This window comes from Mus caroli, unplaced genomic scaffold (genome assembly GCF_978045245.1).
Source record: "Mus caroli unplaced genomic scaffold, Mus_caroli_1 scaffold_14, whole genome shotgun sequence".
Lineage (NCBI taxonomy): Eukaryota > Metazoa > Chordata > Mammalia > Rodentia > Muridae > Mus > Mus caroli.
Genome location: NW_028227269.1, coordinates 85981383 through 86003866, shown reverse-complemented (window position 1 = coordinate 86003866; position 22484 = coordinate 85981383). Strand labels below are relative to the sequence as shown.

The 22484-nt window shown below is 43.0% G+C and overlaps 1 protein-coding gene across 1 annotated transcript in view; it reads left to right on the top strand.

Moving 5' to 3' along the window:
• The first annotated feature begins 4817 nt into the window (after positions 1–4817).
• The window catches only part of Sptlc2 (serine palmitoyltransferase long chain base subunit 2), a 79463-nt gene continuing 61796 nt past the window's right edge, over positions 4818–22484 (top strand). Inside the window, exon 1 of the mRNA XM_021179358.3 lies at positions 4818–5050. Coding sequence (XP_021035017.1) covers positions 4925–5050 — 126 coding nt within the window. The 5' untranslated portion in view covers positions 4818–4924. The remainder of the gene's footprint in view (positions 5051–22484) is intronic.

The window sequence follows — 22484 nt, the reverse complement described above, 5'->3', positions numbered from 1 at the left end:
AGATTCTTAAAGCTGGACAGTGGTGGCACACGCCTTTAATCCCAGCACTTGGGAGGCAGAGGCAGAGGCCGAGGCCGAGGCCGAGGCAGAGGCAGAGGCCGAGGCCGAGGCAGAGGCAGAGGCAGAGGCAGAGGCAGAGGCAGAGGCAGAGGCAGAGGCAGAGGCAGAGGCAGAGGCAGAGGCAGAGGCAGAGGCAGACGGATTTCTGAGTTCGAGGCCAGCCTGGTCTACAGAGTGAGCTCCAGGACAGCCAGGGCTACACAGAGAAACTCTGTCTCAAAAATAAAATAAAATAAAATAAGGAGGGCTGGAGAGATGGCTCAGTGACTAAAAGGACTGGTTGCTCTTCCAAAGGACCAGGGTTCAAGTCCCAGCACCCACATGGCAGCTCACAACTGTCTGTAAATCCAAGATCCAACACCCTCATAGAGGCATACATGCAGGCACAACACCAGTGCACATAAAAACAAAAACAACGGATGAGATGGGCAGTGGTGGTATACGCCTTTACTCTCAGCACTTGGGAAGCAGAGGCAGGCAGATCTCTGTGAGTTCAAGGCTACCCTGGGTCTACAGAATGAGTTCCAGTGCAGCCATGGCTACACAGAGAAACCCTGTCTCAAAAAACAAAAACAAAACCAACATATGAGCTGTGTCCAGAATATTTGTAAAATCTTGACTCTTACTGTATTAACACTCTTATCATCCCTAAATTTAAACAGTATTCTTCACAAGACCACATTACAATGCTATTTACAAAATAAAAAAAATTAAATAAAAATTTGTTTGTTTGTTTGAGACAAGCCAGGGTTAAAATTCATTTTTATTTTGGTGTGTGTGTGTGTGTGTGTTTACGTGAATATGTATGCACAGGTTCCTGTGGCAGTAGGCTAAAAGGTGGTATTGATTGATTCCCCTGGGTCTGGAGTTAGTTTTTCCAGCTCATGGAAACACATGTATCCCATTTTACACAAACAGTAGTTGAGTAACAGAGAAGTGAGACTGCTTTGCAAGGTTACAGGTTTGTAAGAGCTGGAGCTGGGTCTTCAGTTCCTCAGTGTTTGACAACAGAGCTCTTGTTTGTAATCACTCCCTCTCACAGAATTCCAAAGCCATGTGACACAGACTCTGTCTAATTTTATAGGGATGATGAACTTCAAGAAAGGCTTCACAGTTGAAGTGGCTTGAGCCATCTTGGAAGACAAGGAGAGCTGTGTTCTAGCACCTAGCATGAGCCTTTGAAGATAAGTTCTATAAAATGACAAGGAGATAGCTTATGCCTCTAAAAGGGACCATTTTCTTGCTTTTGTGGATCACAGGGTGTTTCCTACTGAGCTATCCTTTTTGTGATTTAGCAATGGCCTATTGAGTAACCAGATCATTTGGGTATTATATCATGGGTACACACAACCGTCTCGTCTACTGAAGGAAGAAGTGCAGGAATTGACTTCAAATGGGGAGTGAGGAAATCAGGGCTGTGTGTGCATGACTCCTTTGAGGCTAGTAGTGAGTAAGCAGCAGAACAAGACAAGAAGCTACTGGTGTACTGTCCTCAGGAGGAAGGGACAGGTTCTTCCCAGGATCCAGACCACGCCAACCTCTGCCCAGCTCTGAACATGCACTGCTGTGGGTTCTTCCCCCCAGAACAAACTCCTCTGCTCATTCCAAGCCAGTTTCTAAGTCTTGCTCATCCTTCAAGGTCTAGCTAATTGCACATCTTCCATCCAAGCCTTTTTCACATTATCTCAGCCCACTATCTAAGTGTCAATCAAACCTCTTAGCTTCTCTTTCAACCAGATTTCTGCCCTGAGCACCTCCACTGCCTATGGCAATCTGATAGCTGCTGTCATCCAGTGTCCCACTTTGGAACTCCTATGCTTATTTCTTTTCCTTCTCCTCCCTCCTCCTCTTCTTCCTCCTCCTCTTCCTCCTCCTTTTTTTTTTTAAAGAGAGATTTATTTATTTATTGTTATATGTAAGTACACTGTCTTCAGACACACCAGGAGATGGCGTTAGATCCCATTACAGATGGTTGTGAGCTACCATGTGGTTGCTGGGATTTGAACTCAGAACCTTTGGAAGAACAGTCAGTGCTCTTAACCACTGAGCCATCCTCACCAGCTCTCTTCCTCCTCTTTCCTTCTTTCTGTCTGTCTGTCTGACTTTCTTTTTTTCTTTCCTTCTTTCTTTCCTTTTCTTTCTTCTCCTACTCCTCTTTCTTCTCCTCCTCCTCTTCCTTCTTATTCTTCAAAAGGTTGCCCTTCTATTTTATTTAACTTCATGTATGTCTTTTCAGGGCATCCGATTACTGGTAAAGATGTTCATGATCTGCCAGGTAGGTTCAGGCACTCAATCTTCATCCTCTGGAAGAGCAGCCAAAACACTGAGCCATCTCTTAACACCATATCTTGAACTTTGAAAGTAAGCTTCATAAGGCATACACTTCTTTGTGTGTCGATTTATTTATGTGTATGTGCATGAAAGTCAGATGTCAGCATCGGGTGTCTTCCCTAATTGTTCTCAATTGTTCTCTACTTTTCTTTTTCTTCTTTCTTTCTTTCCTTCCTTCCTTCCTTCCTTCCTTCCTTCCTTCCTTCCTTTCTTCTTTCTTTCTTTTTTGTTTTTTTTTTTTGTTTTTTTTTCAAGAATGGGTTTCTCTGTGTAGCCTTAGCTATTTCTGGACTTGTTCTGTAGACCAGGCTAGCCTAAACTCACAGAGATCTGCCTGCCTGCCTCTGCCTCCTGAGGGCTGGAATCAAAGGCATATGCCACCATCACCCATCATCTCTACCTTATTTTTGAGACAGGGTCTTTGCCTGACATTGGAACTCACCAATTCAGTTAGACCAGCTGGCCAGAGAACTCTAGGAACCCTTTCATCTCTGTATCCCAAGCACAGGGATTTTAACTAGATGCTCAAAATCTGGACTTAACTCCTCTTGTTTTCCTGGTAGTATTTCACTGATTGAGTTATCCCCACCCCATCATGTTTAAGACAGGGACTCCTATATCCCAGGCTAGCTTGGACAGGTTATATATCCAAAGATTATCTTGAACATCTACACTCCTGCCTCTACCTCAGGAGTGCTGAGATTATATCAATGCATTACTATGCCTAGCTTAAAGGCATACAGAGCTTTTTTTTAAAAAAAAAAAAAAACAAATGTTTACAAAGGAGATTTTATTTTATGTCTGTGTCTTGTCTGCATGTATGTATGTGCACCAAGTTTGTGTCTGGTGCCCTGGGAAATCAGAATAAGGCTTTGATTCCTCTGGCACTGGAGTTATAGATAGCCGTGAGCCACCATGTGGGTGCTAGAACCAAATCCAGGTACTCTGGACAAGCAGTGAGTGCTCTTCACTGCTGAGCCATCTCTCCAGGCCCCATAGAGTTCTTTTTGATTCTCATGTTCACTTTGAGATCAAAGGGTTTGTGACTTGAAAGCTTTGTCCTTGCTCCACTTGCTGTTAAGAGTACCTCTCCTAAATCAAGCAAAACAAATACCTTGCCAACGCAGTTCTAAAGCTCCAGGGGAGAAGGGGTTGTGTGAGGCAGGGATTCACACAGATGCATTCAGCAATTAATAATAACCAGCACTTAATGAATACTTACTAATTGCCAGGTCCTACACAAAATACATTACAGGCATTAACTCATTAGATTCTCTTATGGCAACTGTTATTATCCCCCTGAGCAGAGGAAGGAACATAGAGGTCACTCAGCTAGTAGGTGAGGCAGCCAGGATTCAAACCAAGACTGAGTCATACTCTTAATTATGACATTGATTTTTTTTGTTTTTTTTGTTTTTTTTTTTGGTTTTTCGAGACAGGGTTTCTCTGTGTAGTCCTGGCTGTCCTGGAACTCACTCTGTAGACCAGGCTGGCCTCGAACTCAGAAATCCGCCTGCCTCTGCCTCCCAAGTGCTGGGATTAAAGGCGTGCGCCACCACGCCCGGCTCTGATTTTTTTTTTTTTAAATGGGTAACTAAAGGTCTCTGTAATGTTGAAATGTAGATCAATTTCTTTTGCTACTGATTTGGATTAGGTATTGTGATAGGTGTCCAGCGCTTTACTAATGTAATTCTTGCAAATGAGTCCATGAAGCAGGAAGAATTTTAAAAGAACTTGGCTCCTAAAGGAGTTAATTCCTCAAGTTTCAGTTATCACAAGATCTGGAAACAGATCAAGTCTCCTGACTTTCAAGGAAAGTCTTCAAAGGAAATTGCCCTAGGAAAACCCGGATAGAAACAAGTGATGAGCGCGCGAGGCGTTCGCGTAGTTCACAGTGAAGAACAGTGAGAGACTGTCAAAAAGGCTATTCTATTAACACTCACAGAGGAATTTGCTAATGAAATAAAGGAGCTGCCTGTCTTGGGCTTGGATTCAACCCGAGAACCTCTCGGGAGGAAGGGCACAGAGGGCAACCACCACCTGTGCTGGAGAACCGGGAACAGGCTCTGGAAATAGGCTCAGCCCCTGTTTCTTTCTCCACACTCTAATTGGCTGTTCCTTTCCAGGCTCCGCCTCCTTCTCAACCTGGACCATTAGGCGGCAAAGCTCCACCTACGGCCTGGCTAGGGCTCCAATCAATTGCCCAGTTCTCGAGTTCCTCTGAAGAAGTCCCCTAGATGTCTGCAAGCCGCTTTTCCCTTGCTCTTAATTCGCCAGAATCAGCATGAGATCCGCCCCTCTCGCCTTTGGATTGGTCAATCGCCGATAGACCCCGCCCCATGTTCCCTACGGCTGCGGGGCTTCGGCGAGTCCCGTCTTCTCAGGTGGCCCCGCCCTCGCGTGACGGCCGGACCGGGAATTGGCAGCGGCGCTGCAGCCATTTCCGGTTTCGGAGAGTGGGTGCGGTGCGGAGCGGGAGTTGGCGCCGCCGCCGCCTCCAGAGCCTGTCCTACCGCCGGGTGCTGCCGGGAGGATGCGGCCGGAGCCCGGAGGCTGCTGCTGCCGCCGCCCGATGAGGGCGAACGGCTGTGTCAAGAACGGGGAAGTGAGGAACGGGTACTTGAAGAGCAGCACCGCCACCATCGCGGCTGCCAGCCAGGTACGATGGGATCGAGAGGCCGGGCGAGGTCGGGGCGGTGGGCCGGGACCCCCGCGAGCCGATGCCCGGGCCGGGCCGGGGAGGACGGGCAGCCGCGCGGGCTGGTCAGTGACCGGCTGGCTGCTGGGCGCGGCTCAGGTGTGCTGAGCGACGGGGACCCGGCGCTGGCTGGGCCTCCCCGCTGAGCGGGAGGGAGACTCAAGGGCAGCGCGGGACTCTAGAACTGTGTGGGGCTCCCTCACCTTGAGGGGCTCCCCGGTTCTGCCCGCTTCTCCAGTTATTCGAGCCTTCCCAGTACTACCCGGCTCCGCAGCGATGAGCTGTGGTTCTCTGCCCTGCGGGGCTCCCCAGGTTTACCTGGTTTCTTAGGTGTGCGGTGTCCCCTAGTTCTGCCTGACTCTCCAGCCTCCCCGGGCTCCTCAGCCACGCGGGACTCCTGAGGTCTGCCCGGCAACTCTGCATTTGCTGTTCTGAAGGGCCCTGGAGGCTGGGCTTCCTCTGCAAGTCTCTGGTTCTTAACCATGTGGATCACGCAAAAAAAAAAAAAAAAAAAGTGCAGGCCGCTCCCAGTGGGAAGCAGAGGAAATCTTTCCCTCGAAGTCCGGCGATACCTTCTCGGGTTCCTGCCCGGGTCCCCGAGTACATGCTTCCTGTAGAGTCTTGCAGCCCCAAAAGGAAGCTGACGCTCTGAGAAAGTTAGGCAGTGCAGCTGTCGAAGCACAACCGGACAGCCTCTTCCTATCACGTTCTGGACTTCCTTTATGGGGAAAACCTTGGCAGAGAACCTCCTCGGGGGTCTTGTCTTGAAAATTGTCCCGTTGTGCGATTGGTGAGACCCCCATCCCACCATCCAGGTTGGATTTTAGGTGGCCCCTTCACCAGGCAATAGAGCTATCGTGGAGGGCGTTGCTTAATCCAGTGGTAAGTTGTCATGAGTCCTTGTATTAATTAACTGAAGTTGAATCATCAACCATATCCATGAACTTCTAAACTATCTTACAGAATTCTGAATTCCTGGCAGTATTTTGCTTATTTCCAGACATGGTTTCTCTGAGTAACAGCCCTCCCAGGCTGTTCTGCGTTGTAGACTAAGCCTGACTTCCAACTTAAAGAGATCCTTCTGCCTTTGCCTCCCAAGTACAACTAAGACCCCAACACCTGGTTTTCCTGACAGTATTTTTATTGATTGATTGATTGATTGATTTTCTGAGACAGGGTTTCTCTTTGTAGCCCTGACTGTCCTGGAACTCGCTGTGCTGACCAGGCTGGCCTCGAACTCACAGACCTGCCTCTGCCTCCCAAGTGCTAGGATTCAAGGCATGTGCTACTCTACCCCCTGGCTCCTGGCAGTATTTTTTAAACCAATTGTGCAAATATCGGGAAGAATAGTTTTAAAAGTTGCTTGTTCCCCTTAGCAGGAGTGTGATTGGTGTAGTTTTGATAGGTCAGTGACCCTATTTCATCTTCAACATAGATACTAAGCAATAGCAACCTGTCCCCTACCTGAACCAGTAGCTCTGATAGATGTGTTAATCCTGTGGTATGAAAGGGTTATCTTCAAGTCTTAGGAGCCCGGGGAGAGTTGAGGGTTAGGAGTGGGAGTACACAGAAAAGACTTGGCCTCCCTTGAGTGTGGAAGGTGTTAAGAGTCAAAAGATTGCTTTCAAAAAGAATTGTGTGAGAGGAGGTGTCTTAGGAGTCAGTTTGCAGTCTGAGCTTGATGTCACTTGTTTGTAATCCCAGCCCTCAGGCAGGTACATCTCTGAGCTCAGGCTGGCCTGGTCTGCATAGGGGGTTCTAGGACAGTAGGACGATGATGAGGGACTGCCTCCAAAAAAGGGGATGTCAGTTTGTTATGAGCCATGGAAGAATGCGCTGTTTTCCCTAGCAGTGTAAAATGGCTAATGAGCAAGGTTGTGGAGGTATAGAATGTATCAGGGAGGTTGAGTAACTGGAGGGAGAAGAGAACTGGTGAATGGGTGAGTTAGGACTTTTGTGAGGAAAAAAGAAGTCGGGACAAAGCTGGTCATGTGTTAGAGGTGCTTCTAACATAACCCACTAGGAGTTATATTTTGACTAAATAGTAAGTCAAGTTCTGACCTCCTGGAATCCCAGCAATTTATCCTTTGTAAGCATGGTATTTCTTCAGAGGTTGGCAACTATTAAGATGAAATACCAAGTTATTAAAATGAAATATAAAAATCTGTGACTAGCTGGGTGTGCTGCCAAACACCTATAATCCTAGCACTTGGAAAGTTGAGGCTGGAAGAGAGTTCAAAGCCCATCTGCGCTATAGAGCTGAGCCCTCACTGCAGGCTCTGAAATGTTATATTGAACATTTTCACTCAAGGCACAATGGCATTTGGAAGAATGTGCTAATAGAATATTCTAAGGGCTGTACTATCTTTTCGAGAAAACTATTTTTCACAAATTATTTTAAAGCAGGTACTATATTTTTAAGGAATAAGATCTCTTAATTTATGAGAAAAAGAGAATATCTTAAAATAGTTCGTGAAGTTGGTTGTGTTAAATCTATGTGCTCCAACTCCTACCTGTCTTTCCTTGCATCCTGAAGGGGGAGTATTGACCTTTTTTTTTTTTTTTTTTTTTTCTTTTTCTGAAAATACACAGTAAGATACAAACTAGATATCCAAGGGTCTTGCTTTCACTAAAGTACTGTTACATGGATGAAATGTAAAATTGTTTGCTCACATCATGTCTTAACATTGCTTTTTAATGTACAGGAGAGAAATTATAAACTCGTAGGCTTTCTTCTCTAAGGGGAAGGAATCAGCTACTTCTGATACCTGTATACACTCACCAGGGTTTGTGAGAGAGATTAATGCCTGTGGATGGGGCTGTTTGATGAGTAGCTAATGTGGTAAGGAGGTATTACAAAACAGAGGTTACTGTTGGTCAATGATGAAAAGTAGCTAGAGTTTCCACTAGAGGAGCAGCTGAACGATAGAGCTGTGAACGTCCCTCTGCCCTGAGAGGAGTGCCGCCTTCCTTCTGAAGGTAAAGGGTTCCTGGTAGCCTGAGGAACATTTGGCCACATTAGAACTGGAAAGAACTTCAAGATGTGGGTGGGTGGGTGGATGGCTTCTGGGTCTTCTTTAGTCCAGTCTGGCCCTGGAACTCTTTTCTCTTGCTGACTTCACCTCCAGGTGCTGGGAATGCCTATCAATTGACAGGATTCCTTTCTAAAAGAGACATCCAGAAGGTTTGCGTCACATTTTCACAAGATCCATGTTCAGTGATCTTAGTCACCAGGGGTTAGTTTCTGTGGTTTTAACAGTTGATTAAAAAGCATATGACATATTTGGTTGTGTGTGCAATTAACACTTTTAAAAGACATTTTCTTTATAATAGGTTTTTTGTTTTGTTTTTTCAAGACAGGGTTTCTCTATGTAGCCCTGGCTGTCCTGGAACTCACTCTGTATACCAGGCTGGCCTCAAACTCAGAAAGCTGCCTGCCTCTGCCTCCCGAGTGCTGGAATTAAAGGCATGCACCACCACCGCCAGGCCTTGGGGGTAATTTTTTGTTGTTCTTTTTTTGTTTTGTTTTGTTTGCTTTTTGTTATTTTTCAAGACTGAGTTTTTCTGTGAAGCCTTGGCTATCCTGTACTCTCCGATCTCCCTGTCCCTGCTTCCCGAGTGCTGAGATTAAAGGCATGTGCCACCATCACCTGTTTGGGAGTAGTTTTGACTAGATATTTATAGGTACAAAAGACTTCTAATTGCCAGAATCAGTAGAATTCAACTGCAAGGAGGCACGACAGCATAAATTATGTTAAACCGAAGTCAAGCATAGCAAAAACAAATGTAATGTCAGAAAGCGAGCCAAATAACTAAGGAAGGGTGGTCTACTTCTACCTTGCCACTGAAGGGAAACTGACTGGGGATTTAGTGGGGTAGGATTGAGAGGGAAGGGACTTGGTTATAAGAGTAGGAATCAGAATGGTAGCATAATAGGTGTTGTATATATTGGGTTTGGCAGGGTGAGACACCTTAGGCTTCAGGTCTTGCAGAAAAAAAATATAACTACCAATAACTTGTGAGATTTTTTTTTTCTTTCAAATGCATTTTGTCCCAAGGGGAAGAACATTTGGTTTTTATTAGCTGAATCTGGGAGATTCCAGTCATTAGTGGGACTCAAGAAGTCTCTTTAATCCGAGTTCTTGGGAAATTTTAAACTGTTTGGTTCCTAAAATAGTATGGGTTTTCAGGGAGGGCAGGCTTGCCAGTTTCTTAGGTGGACTCAGGTACACTAGAAGTTTGTCCTCTAAACAAGAGAGCCAACTGCTTGATTCAGTTATTGAAAGAAAGAAGCAGTGTTTATTGGTAGAATGGGCAGTTGATAGACAGTGTTTGCATGCAGAGTGGGTGGGCCTTACTTGATTAAATGGTTTGTGGCCACAAGTCCCTTGCCTTCTGGGTAGTTTCTAAGAAGCTTCTATAATATGATTCGTGATTTGTGAATATCAAGAAAGCCGTTTGCTCTTGACCCATTTAATCTCAGATGTTTTATTTTATGTTCTGTATTTTCAAGATCTTTAATGAAGTTGGCAATTTTTCTTTTTTAAAAACTGTTACTCTTGGTTATAGAAATGATAGATACTCGCTGAAAGATCTTAAAGCATTGGAACAATTGTTTTGTGTTCAGGTTTTTAAAAACCAGTTGATAGAAAAACATTAAAGCTGTATTTGTAATATTTTGATAAATGTATATACATGTACTTCATGTAATGTTTCAATCATGTTAAACATGCCTATCTCTTGAATCATTTATCATTTCCTTAAGGTGAATATTTCAAACAGGCCCAAAGTTGCTATATAGTGAAGAGTGACCTTGAACTAATGATCCTCCTCTTCGCAAATGCTGGACTCATGAGTGTGTAGTGCCGTGGCATTCGGAATCTAACCCGGGGCTTTATGTATTTTAAGCAAGCACCCTACCTAATGAGCCATGTCCCTAGCCCAAATGTGATGATCTCGAGTCAGTTTAAATAAGCCTTTTATTTCTTAATTTGGAGACCCTAAACCAAACATTTGGGGTATTACTGTTTTTATTATATGCCTACATGTAATAGGGATTCAGAAGATGTTATTGAAGGAATGGGTGGAGTAGTCTATGAAACTATGGCATTGGTAAAGTATATAAAAGATGTCCTTAAGCTAAAAAACGAGCTACCAAGGTCATAAAACTTAAGAATCATAATGCTCCTTGGAAAAGATACACAGAGAGTTGCAGACCAGGCATGCAAAGCACAATTAGGAAGAACAACAACAAAACTTTAGGTAAATGGTGACTATTTCATTAAGGAGGATAAGCAATGTTTTCAGGCTGTGAGAAAGTATGAATAATAATAGTAATAGAGAGGACTGGAGGTGTGGCTCAGTGATAGAGTCCTTGCCTAGCACACCCAAAGCTCAGGGTTCTATCACTAGAACTGCATAGAACCTGAGTATGGTGTGGTACAGTACAGGAGTGGGGACAAGAGGACAGAGAAGCCCAAGTTCCATAGTCAGTTTGAGTCTGGACTACATAAGACCCCATCCTTAAAAAAAGACATCTTTTACAAAGCACCCACTGTGTGCTGGAGAGTTCTCCAGTTGGGAGGGGAAATGTAAAATGCTATCTTCAGGGTATGACACAGCCATTGCAAACATGATTTTACAATTGCCTGCACTGGACCTACACAGGCCAGTCATGGGTGATGGGGAGGAGTTCAGGGGGTCTGCATCTCCCTACTGAACTATTGGCTATTGATGGATTCTGGGGGAGGGGCAGTTGTTGCCTTCAGTTGAGTACAAAACACAGAGGCTAAACCTCTGACCACACACACTATCCTGGTTAAAATCAGAGCGTAACAAAACAACAAAAGACTTATGTGAGGTAAGGACCTGTAAGGGGAAGAGGTGGAAGATAGGTGAGAGGGAAGTAAGAGAAGGTAGAAAATGAGAGGAAATAGAATGAATGTACTATATACATGTATAATGTTGTCAAATAAACTTAGTTGATTAAAAAGGTTTTAAAAAATGAGAGAAGGGGCTGGTGAGATGGCTCAGTGGGTAAGAGCACCCGACTGCTCTTCCGAAGGTCCAGAGTTCAAATCCCAGCAACCACATGGTGGCTCACAACCATCTGTAATGAGATCTGACTCCCTCTTCTGGTGTGTCTGAAGACAGCTACAGTTGTACTTACATATAATAAATAAATAAATCTTTTTTAAAAAATGAGAGAAGATCCCTTCTAGGTAAATAGTATCCTCATTTTGCAAATAAGAATACTAAAGTCCGTACCTTTAAGTTACTGAGTTGGAAGTGTTTTGGTGGTATTCAGTTTGTCTGACTCTACCAGACGCTTGAAAGAGGGATGAGTGGTAGTTGAAGCAATGGAGTTGGTAAAGTATGTGAAAGAGGGAATTAAGCTAGAAGAGGAGGTACCAAAGATAGAATGCTTCTCAAATAACACACATACAACACAGACAGAACTCTAATGTACAAGCACACAATTGGGAGGAGGTGGTATGAGAAAAGCCCATGAAAATGCAGGCTGGCCTTTTCTTGGAATTTTACTGAAGTGCACGAGCCTCTCCTACAGCATACCACACATACTAGAAAGAATAGTGTGAGTCTTTGTGTAAATCACACAAGCTATGCCAAAGCTGGCCATGAGTTTATCAGCAGGAAACATTTGCAAAGTAGTGACCATATGCCCTCTTACCAGATAAAGTCTCTAATATTTGGCAGTATCTATCCCATGTGAAATGGACTGAGACTAGCTTCCAGGGCTTACTGGAAAACATCATTTGACATGATTTTTATTATCCTACTCTAAACCCGTGACTGAGGCTTTCAGCTTTATATGGACTGGGAGGTGTCCATTGAGAGGCACACTGGGCAAGTATGTCTGCAAGAGTTAATGCCTGAGTTAGTTACTTTTCTCACAGCTGTGACAGAATACCTGACAAGCAGTTTTCGGGGTCCAGTCCATCATGGTGGTGAAGGTGGAGCAGTTCCATGCAGGCAGGAGTCTGTGGCAGGAACATGCTGCTGACCTTGTGACTGTGGACAGGGAAACAGAACTCTAGATTAGGATCAGGCTCGATGATAACCTTCAAGGCCTGCACCCGGTGACCGATTGCTGCCAGCTAGGTTTCTGGTCCCAAAGGCTCAACCACCACTCCACCAGCTTGGAACCAAGTGTTCAACAATATGATCTTGTGAGGATATTTGAATCTTATATTTCCCTGCTTCCACTGTAGCAGTTTGTGTCTCAGTCAGGCATCAGCGTGACAGACAGGCTCTGGTAGGAGATGGAGCAAATGAAGCTCTTCCACATGTCCTGCTCTTTATCTCAGCTCTCACACATCTCCATGTGCCAAGCTTGTCACACCAACCTCTTTGCTTAGCTAGTTGAGTGTGGCAGCCTGTGTCCATTTTTCTTTACTGAGAACACTTTTTGATGTGTGGGGTGAACTCCTATGGCCACATCTGATTTCAGCTCATTTCCTCGGTCATAATGTTAGCATAATGTTACCAAAAGGAACCCATTGACCCTTTCTCACAGAGATTGGGGTTTCTTTGTGTAGCCTTGCCTGTCCTAGAACTAGCTTTATAAAGCAAGCTGGCCCTGAACTCACAGAGATCCTTCTATGGATGCCTTGAGTGCTAGGATCAGAGCCATGTGCCACCACTGCTAGGCAGAGATTGGAGTTTCTGACGAGAAGGTCTCAAAGGTGGTTGCCTGCTAAGAGAAAGGGTTAGGAAACAGTGCTGCTGAGGCCTGGGACCTTGCTGCCTTCTTTCTTTCTTTCTTTCTTTCTTTCTTTCTTTCTTTCTTTCTTTCTTTCTTTCTTTCTTTCTTAGATTTATTTATTTATTACTATATGTAAGTATACGGTAGCTATCTTCAGACACTTCAAAAGAGGTGATTATGAGCCACCATGTGGTTGCTGGGATTTGAACTCAGGACCTTCGGAAGAGCAGTCAGTGATCTTAACCGCTGAGCCATCTCACCAGCCTGCCTTATGTCTTTCAGAGTTAATTGTCCTTATCAGTTCCTCCCTTAGTACATACCACCATCCTTTCATAAGTCACCTTTTTATTTAGTTAGCTAGAGCCTTCTTCATTACTCTCAACTGAGATGTAACAAATACAGTTTCTATTAAAAGCTCTTACACTTTTCTATACTATTGTTTGGTATATATTGGATTAATATACCCTATAAACTCTTTAGGGCTTCAAGATATGTGTGTGTGCGGGTACATGTGCACATGTTTGTGGCTTCGCCCAACTTTACCCAATAGAGTCACCTGGGAGGAGGGAGCCCAAATTGAAAAAGTGCCTCCATCAGATTGGCCTGCAGGCTTGTCAGTGTGGCATTTTCTTTGTTGTTGATGGTTGTGGGAGGACCCAGTTCACTGTGAGTGATGTCACCACTGGGCAGGTGGTCCTGAGAGATATAAGAAAGGTGGCTGGAAGGGAGGGAGGCCTGTGGTTGGCTTGTAGTATGAATAAAAAAATAAGTAATAGATGGATGGATGGGTGGGTAGGGAGGAAACTGATTCAAGCAGGAGTATGTTTCCTGGCTTGAGTTTTTGCCCTGACTTCAAATTATGGAGAACAAATTCAAAACCATCCTAAGCAAGGTTAACTCTTCTATGACAAGAAAAATGTCACAAAAACAAAGAAAAAGCAATAGAATATTTAATAAAGGCTTTTGGGAAAATTGAATATTTAAGGAAAAAGAAATAGGGCTTTTTTTTTTTTTTTTTTTTTTTTTTTGGTTTTTCAAGACAGGGTTTCTCTGTGTAACCCTGGCTGTCCTGGAACTCACTTTGTAGACCAGGCTGGCCTCGAACTCAGAAATCCGCCTGCCTCTGCCTCCCAAGTGCTGCGCCACCATGCCCGGCTAGGGCTTTTCTTTATACCATGCAGTGGCAGACACTACTAACTGCTCGCACGATGCATTCTTCCTATTTTCATATAGGAAACTTGAGATCGCATCCAGGCTGAACTACAGCTTCTAACTGAACTTTGTAGTTGCTGATATAAATCAAAGTAGGTCTTGTTTAAGAATTGTGGAGAGTTGGTCTAGGGATATAGTTCAGTGGGCAGAGTGCTTGTCTGGTGTGCACAAATCCCAGGGTTTGAACCCCGGAACCATATAAAAAGTAAGGTAGGGTACTAGCTTGTAATCTTAGCACTCGGGAGATAGAGTCAAAAGGATTAAAAGTTGAGGTCATACGTGGCTAATAGTGAATTTTTAAAAATATTTTAAGATTTATTTTATGTATATGAGTACACTCTTGCTGTCTTCAGACATGCCAGAAATGGGCATCAGATCCCATTACAGGTGGTTGAGAGCCACCATGTGGTAGGGAATCGAACTCAGGACCTCTGGAAGAATAGTGGGTGCTCTTAACCACTGAACCATCTTTCCAGACCTGGCTATATAGTGAATTTAAGGCCAACCTGGGTTATAGAGCAAGACCCTTTCTCATATGACATTTGGAATTCTGACATGTTAGCACATCTATACTATATACTTACCTGTTTTCTTATTTATTTATTTATTATATGTAAGTATACTGTAGCTGTCTTCAGACACTCCAGAAGAGGGCGTCAGATCTCGTTACAGATGGTTGTGAGCCACCACGTGGTGGCTGGGATTTGAACTCAGGACCTTTGGAAGAGCAGTCGGTGCTCTTAACTGCTGAGCCATCTCTCCAGCCCCCTTACCTGTTTTCTGCCTTTATCACTGGAGTATAAAATGCTGCTGTTTCTCTAGTGCTCAGGTTGAGCTCACTTGCTTGTATGAAGGGTTCAGTTTTACTAGAATATTTTGCCATCCAAATGCCATGCTTTTAAAGAAGACAGTCAGGGTATTACCTTGTGTACACCACATAGGTCTCTAGCAGGCAGGTATATTTCAGTTTCCCTGATATTATACATTTATTCATCTATTTGTTTGCATGTGTTAGAGACAGGGGGGAAAAAGGTTTGTTTCTGCACACCAGAAGAGGGAATTCAAACTCATGGTACTACAGTTATAGATGCTCATGAGCTGCCATTGGATTCTGAGAATTGAACACAGAACTGCTAGAAGAACAGCTGCTAAGTCGCTAAGCAATCTCTCTAGCCCTTTTTTGTTTTTTATGATTTATTTATTTATTTATTATAAGTACACTGTAGCTGTCTCAGACACACCAGAAGAGAGCATCAGATTTCATTACAGACGGTTGTAAGCCGCCATGTGGTTGCTGGAATTTGAACTCGGGACTTCTAGAAGTACAGTTAGTGCTCTTAACCTCTGAGCCCTCTCTCCACACCCCCATTTTTGTTTATTTTTTGAGACAGGGTTTCTCTGGGTATCCCTGGCTGTCCTGTAGTCTAAGCTGGTCTTGAACTGACAGGTCCACCTGCCTCAGCCTTCTGAGTGCTGGGATTAAAAATGTGCACTGCTATTACAACTGACCAGCTCCTGTTTTAGCTTTTATTCATGTGCATGTGTATGTATCTGTGTGAATCAACTACTTTTATGCTCATGCCTGTGTGAACCAAAAGAGGGTGATGGGTCCCCGGAAGCTAGAGTTAGAGGTAGTTATGAGCTGCCTGATTGAGGGTGCTGAGAATTGAATTTGTATCCTCTGGAAGAGCAGTAAGCACTCTGAATTGATGAACTATCTCTCCAGCCCAGTATAGAGATTTTATACATTCAGATTTATCAGTGTTGGAGAGCTGACTCTGTGGGTAAAGTGCTTGCTATATAGGCATGAGGACCTGAGTTCGGAGCCCACGACTACAGAAAAGCTGGGTTTAACGCCTGAGTTTGTAATCCCAGCATGGGGATTTGGGGAAGCAGAGACAGGAGGAGCCTGAGGCTTGCTGGTCTAGTCTAGCTGAATTAGTAAACTCCAGGTTTAGTGAGAGAGAGACCCTGTCTCAAAAGGTACGGTATAGAACAATTGAGGAAGACATGCGACATCAAGTTCTGTCTATTTCCCCATTAATCCTGGGCCCATATTACTGTAGATCTTTAATTGCTCTTATTTGATGTGATTCCTCCTATTCCTTTATCTTCAAGATCACTGTTGTTCTTGTTTTTCCACATGAGTTAGAAGATCAATTTGTTGAGAAAAATTAAGGTTGTCAGTAGAACGTTCATATCAAGGAGTCAAGGAGTGCGTGTTTGATGGTTAGCTTGGGGAGCACTTTTCAGTCTGTTGCACATGAAACACACTGTCTTAGTAGCTAGTTACTGTTCTATTGCTGTGAACAGACACCACAATTAAGGCGATTCTTATAAAAGAAAACTTGGCTTCACTGTGCTGCCCAGTCAAGGCATGGGACCCACTTGCCCAAGTACTGCAGCCGGTAAGGGAGCTGGGCCAGCTTTCCCACTCTCACACCCTTGGGTCTGTCTCTTTGCTGTCAGGGCCAGCTCCACTGTGTTGCCCAGGTGAGGTGCAGGGCCAGCTCTCCTGAGTGCAATAGTCAGTTGAAGGGACTAGCTCTCTTGGCTGTCATGCCTGGGAGGTGAGGTGGGGGTGGGGTAAGATGGCCTTTCCCCTCACCAGCTGCAGCACTGGGGCCTTGCAACTGGCCTGGGCAGCAGCCCTGATTTTAAAGAACAGAAATGTGTGGGGTTCCCTTACTGCAGAAGGCATAATCATGGATTGCTAAAGAGTAATGGGTGCTTATATTGGACATTAGGTTTATTTTACTTGTCATGTGCAGTGTGTGTGTGTGTGTGTGTGTGTGTGTGTGTGTGTGAGATCATTAGAATAATTTTAATTAACACCAAGGTGCACTTGCTTTAACAGGGATATTATTGTTTAAGGAAATGCAAAAGGAAACAAAAGGGAAAGTTTCCCCATCCCCCTAGTTAATACTATAACACCAACATAAAACACATTGCAAGACAAGGGAAAAGAGGAAACAAATAAAGAAACAAGCTACTTTGTCCATAGTCTTCTTGCTGACTGTCAACTGTACCCGTGAAGTTACTGAAAAGGCATTCTTAGGGCCTGGAGAGATGACTCCATGGTTAAAAGAACTAGCTGTTCTTCCATAGGACCTGGGTTTGATTCTCAGCATCCACATGGCAGCTCACAACCGTCTATAACTCCAATTCCAGGGGATCCAATGACCTGTTCTGGCCTTTACAGGCACCAGACAAGCAAGTAGTATACAGATATTCATGCAGGCCAAACACTCACACACATAAAATTTAAAGACAGAAAGGAAAAGAAAAGGTACCCTTAACCAAGGCAATAATGGAAACATGCACACAAAAGACAAACCATGCACACATATACACACATACACACTCGTACATATATGCACATACATATATGTATATATACACATGTATATGCATATATATGTGTATAGCATGCATACATATATACAAACACATATATGCATGTGCATGTATGTATGTATGTAAAACTGCCTAGAAAGAGACATAAGAAATCAGGGTAGTGAGGCTGGTAAGATAGTTAACTCACTGGTTAAGCACATTGGCTGCTCTAGAGAACCTGAGTTCCTTAAATTTCATAGTTCATGAAAGGTCAATTCCAGGGAAGCTGGCATCCTCTTCTGATCTCTGAGAGCATTAGGCACACAGATGGTATGAAGACATATTCAGTCAAAACACTCATATAACTGAGTAAAATTTTGAAGAGAGAGAGTAGGTAGCAAGAGAGAGTGGACAATTCTATAGCATCTTCTAAACCATTTTGATTCTTGTTTGGTTAGGTTTTTATTGTTATTGTTTGTACAGAGCTTTACTAGCCTAGGCTAGACTTACACTCACTGTGTACCTAAAAAAGCTTTGAAATCTCTAATCTTCCTGCCTCCTTTTTAAACACTAGGATACAGGTGTGTACCACCTCACTCCGCCAGTCTGTTTCTTGTCTCTTTTTTTTCTAGTTAATACATACTACTGACTTCACTTAAATTTTACCACTGACTCTATTCACTATTTGGATGAAAACAACTAAAAGCTGCCCATGTCTACCATAACTCAGGCTATCTGGCTACCCTCCAACATCTCCAACCTTTTGAAACTGCAGCCTAACACTGTTATCTACAAAGTCACATTTAAAAACCAAAGAACATGACCCTTAGACAATGTGATGCACATTGAAAGGCAAGCAGATCTCTGTGAATTCCAGATCAACCAGGGCCGTATAGTGATATCCTGTCTCACAAACAAACCATCCTTGCAACAAAACAAAAATAAACCTTAATATTTTAAGCAAATTGTGTGTGTGTGTGTGTGTTGGGCTCCATTCATAGCTATAGCTATCCCGGGGCACAGGCTGAACATACCTGAGTCTGACAGCCTCTGGGGAATCTTCATTGTGTATTAGTTATTACCTCTTTTGGTCACTAGTATCAGCATCCAGTTTACCCAGTCTCCCAAGTTTGTAGTCATCTTTAACTCCACCTTTTTTTCTGGCTTCCACCCAGAGGTAGTTCCAGACCTTGTTTGGCACCAGGAAGTATGTTTTGTTTTTGTCTTTTGAGACAGGGTCTCCTGCAACCCAAGAAGGTCTGGAAGTCACTACTTAGCCAGATTACCTAGAGCTCCTCTTCCTTCTGGCTCTACATCCCAAGTGCTAGCTAGGGTTACAGGCCTGTGACACTACACCCAATTGGCATCAGGTAATGTTAGGGTGTGTGTGTGAAAATATTGCATATCTTGACAGCTATAGGATGCAAACACACAGATGTTAAAATTTATGCGCCTCGACAATAGATTAACTTGTTTTACTTAATAATCTGGTATAAGAGACTAGCATAGCCTACTCATCAATTATTAAAAAAACAAAACAACTTACAGCCTCCCCCCTCAAAGAGTATTGCAACATCTTTCTTGCCATCTGGTCTCTACATCACAAGGGCTCTCCCCCACAGACCAGTAATCATGCCCAAGCAAACAAATACGATCAACAACACTCCTTTGCTCAAAAGCTTCACTGTCTTTACGAAGGAAAATCTCAAATCAGCATCATGGCATCCAAATGGAATTACATGGCAACATTTCTTCCTCTTAGCTCCTGAGATTTTTGTCAGAGTCACATTGAACTTTTTTCCATCATCTTTCAAAAAAAGGAAGAAAGAAAGAAATAGAGAAAAGAAAGAAAGAAATTTTCTTCCAAGAATGAAATTCTTCCTCAAGTAATATCCACTGCTGGAGGTCAAGAAGCAGTGAATTAAAACTACAGAGCTAAGCCCAAGAGACTACTAAAACAGAAAATAGAGAATCACTGTCTCTGAAGATGAAGAGGGACAGAAGAGAGAAGGGCTGTCATGTATTTCACAGGTCCAGTGGAATTCAGATGCTTAGAATCATGTGCTAAAGGTGAAGGGAATACTTTAGAGCCAGGCGGTGGTGGCACACACATACTTTTAATCCCAACATCTGAGAGGCAGAGGCAGGAAGATCTCAAGCTGAAGGCTAGTCTGGCCAACATAATAAGTTCCAGGACAGCCAAAGCTACTTAGAGAGACCCTGTCTCAAACAACTAACCAAACAAACTAAAAAGAAACACAAGGACACTGTCTTACATAGTAGCAAGTCAGGGAACCAATACAGTACTAGTATCTATCTAGTCTACAACATTATTAAAATTTTGCCAACTGCCCTTATGATGTTCTTTACAGTAAAAGAAAAAACTTTTAAGTATGGAATTCTGTCTTTGGTATCTTTGGTCTCAGGAAAAAACAAAGAAACAAGATTTAACTACACTGTAAAATGACTTAGAAGGACTGACTCTTGGCTCTGAGTAAGTTCTCAGATATCCTATGAAAGGATGCAGACTTAGCCATATAATGACTCAAAAAATAAATAAATAAAAATTTAAAAAACCTGTTAGAAATCAGGCATACATTTCTGATATGAACACAAGCTCATATGCTTTCATCAAGCAATTGAATTCAAGCCAGATGCATGCTAGGAGGTCAGAGTCTGACCATCTAGTGGATGCTTTGTATTAAATCTTTATGTCCATTTGCTGGGGAGAACTTCAGATCCATTCCCAGCATTCACACAAAAAGCCAGGCAATGTAGCTTGTGCTTTTCATCTCAGTGCTAGGAAGAAATAGACAGGTGGATTCCTGGGGTTCACTGGCCAGCCAGCCTAATCTATTCAACAAGCTTCAGGGCAGTGAGAGTCCCTCTTTCTCAGAAAAAAAAAAAAAAAAAAAAAGGTGAAGGCAAAGCATGGTGGCACGAACTTTTAATCCCAGCCTTCAAAAAGACAGGCAGTTGAATCTCTGAGTTTGAGGCCAACCTAGTTTACATAGTGAGTTCTAGATCAACCATGGATGCATGAGATCTTATCTCAAATAATGATAAGGATGATAAGTATTATATAATAACATGATAAAGGAAAAGGTGCCTGAGGAATATCACCTGGTATCTTTTAGCCTCTACATACACATCTGCAACATGACAAAGTAAGATAAATAAACCTAATGTCCAGTATAAACCACTCATTACTCTTCAGCAATCTACAAACGTTAGGCCTTCTGCAGTGAAAGGGATTCCTACACATTTCTGTTCTTTAAAATCAGGATCACTGCCCAGGCCAGGTGCGAGGCACTGACTCTCTTCCTTTGAACAGTATTATCAGCAGCACATTCTCATGTAAACTAAGCTGACACTACAATTTTCCTGTGTGTGCATGTAGAGGCTAGGGTTTATGCTGGATATCTTCCTCACTCACTATCCAGTTTATTTATTTATTTTCAAAAGGAGCTCTGGCAAAGGTTTTTTTGTTTTTTGGTTTGTCCCCCCCCCCCCCCCCCCCCGGAGACAGGGTTTCTCTGTGTAGTCCTGGCTGTCCTGGACCTCACTCTGTTGACCAGGCTGGCCTCAAACTCAGAAATCTGCCTGCCTCTGCCTCCCAAGTGCTGGGATTAAAGGTGTGTGCCACCACTACCTGGTAAAAATAAAATGTTTTAATCATTGAGTCAAAAGTAAAATATCTTTGTGTCTGTATATTAAAACCCAAGTGCTGCCAGGCACAATGGCACATACCTGTAATTCCAGCCCTGGGAAGCGAAGCAGAAAATTTACAAGTTTTAGGCTATCCAGTATGACATGATGCAACCCGTCTCCATATACAAACAGCAAACATATCTTAAATGGTAAAGTAAAGAGACAAGGATAATTTTTAAAATTTTGAGAATATAGACTTAGATCAAAATATATATAGAATCAATGCATGATGGCTGCTGGTTGATCTTGTTTGTTTGTTTGTTTGTTTGTTTTGAAAGAATTTCTCTATGTTTCCCTGGCTGTCCTAGAATTAACTCTGTTGATCAGACTGGCCTCAAACTCAGAGATCTGCCTGCCTTTGCCTCTCTAGTGCTGGGATTAAAGGCTGGCACTACCACTGCCCAACTAATTTAGTCTTTTTTTAAAAAATTTATTTATTTATTTATTTATTTATTTATTTATTTATTTATTTGGTTTTTCGAGACAGGGTTTCTCTGTGTAGCTCTGGCTGTCCTGGAACTCACTTTGTAGACCAGGCTGGCCTCGAACTCAGAAATCCGCCTGCCTCTGCCTCCCAAGTGCTGGAAAAAATTTGTTTTTATTTAATGTGTGTCTATACATAATGTTTAGAGGTCTTCTCAGGGAAGGCTTGTCTACCCATGCAGGTCACCTTCATTGAAACTCCTTAAATTTTTTTATGTTCTATTTTTTTAAAGATTATCTTACAAAGTACTGGGTTTCTGTAAGGTTTTTTCACAATTCTTACTTTGGTTGATACGACTCTACCCCTTTCTCTCTTCCTCCTCCTACCCCTTCTTTAGGGACCCTTTCTCACCTGACTATATTACATGTATTGTTTATGGGTATGTGTGCATGTGTGGGGACCTGTGTGCTCATGTGTGGAAGTGAGAGGACAATTTGTGAGAGACAAAAGACAGTTTATGAGGGAGTCCATCACGTGGGTTCTAGGGATTGAACTCAAGTTGTCAGCCTTGGCAGCAAAAGCCTTTAGTTGCTGAGTTCTCTCCACAGCTCTTCTTTACTGTTATAAGTGAGGAAAGGCAATAAAACCTCTGCAGCCTAGTACTGAGAAGTCATTTGAGTGTTTTTGAGTGACTTATAGCTGAGTAGTTTTAGGAATGGCTTGTAGTAAAACATTCACACACATTTATGTTATAAAACCGAATTTACTTTTGAACATGTCATCACTTTGTTGGTAAGATAGTACAGTATTTTTTAGACTAGGCTTTTTCTTTATATATTTTTACTTTATTAGGATAAAGGAAAGCATGTTCCCTGAAGTTATAGTTCGTTTAGAATCTGTTTCAGGAAATTAAATTATGATCAACATCAGTGTTAGATGTTGTTGATTCTTTTTCATTGCCTCTTTATCCCTTTACTGTAAATCAT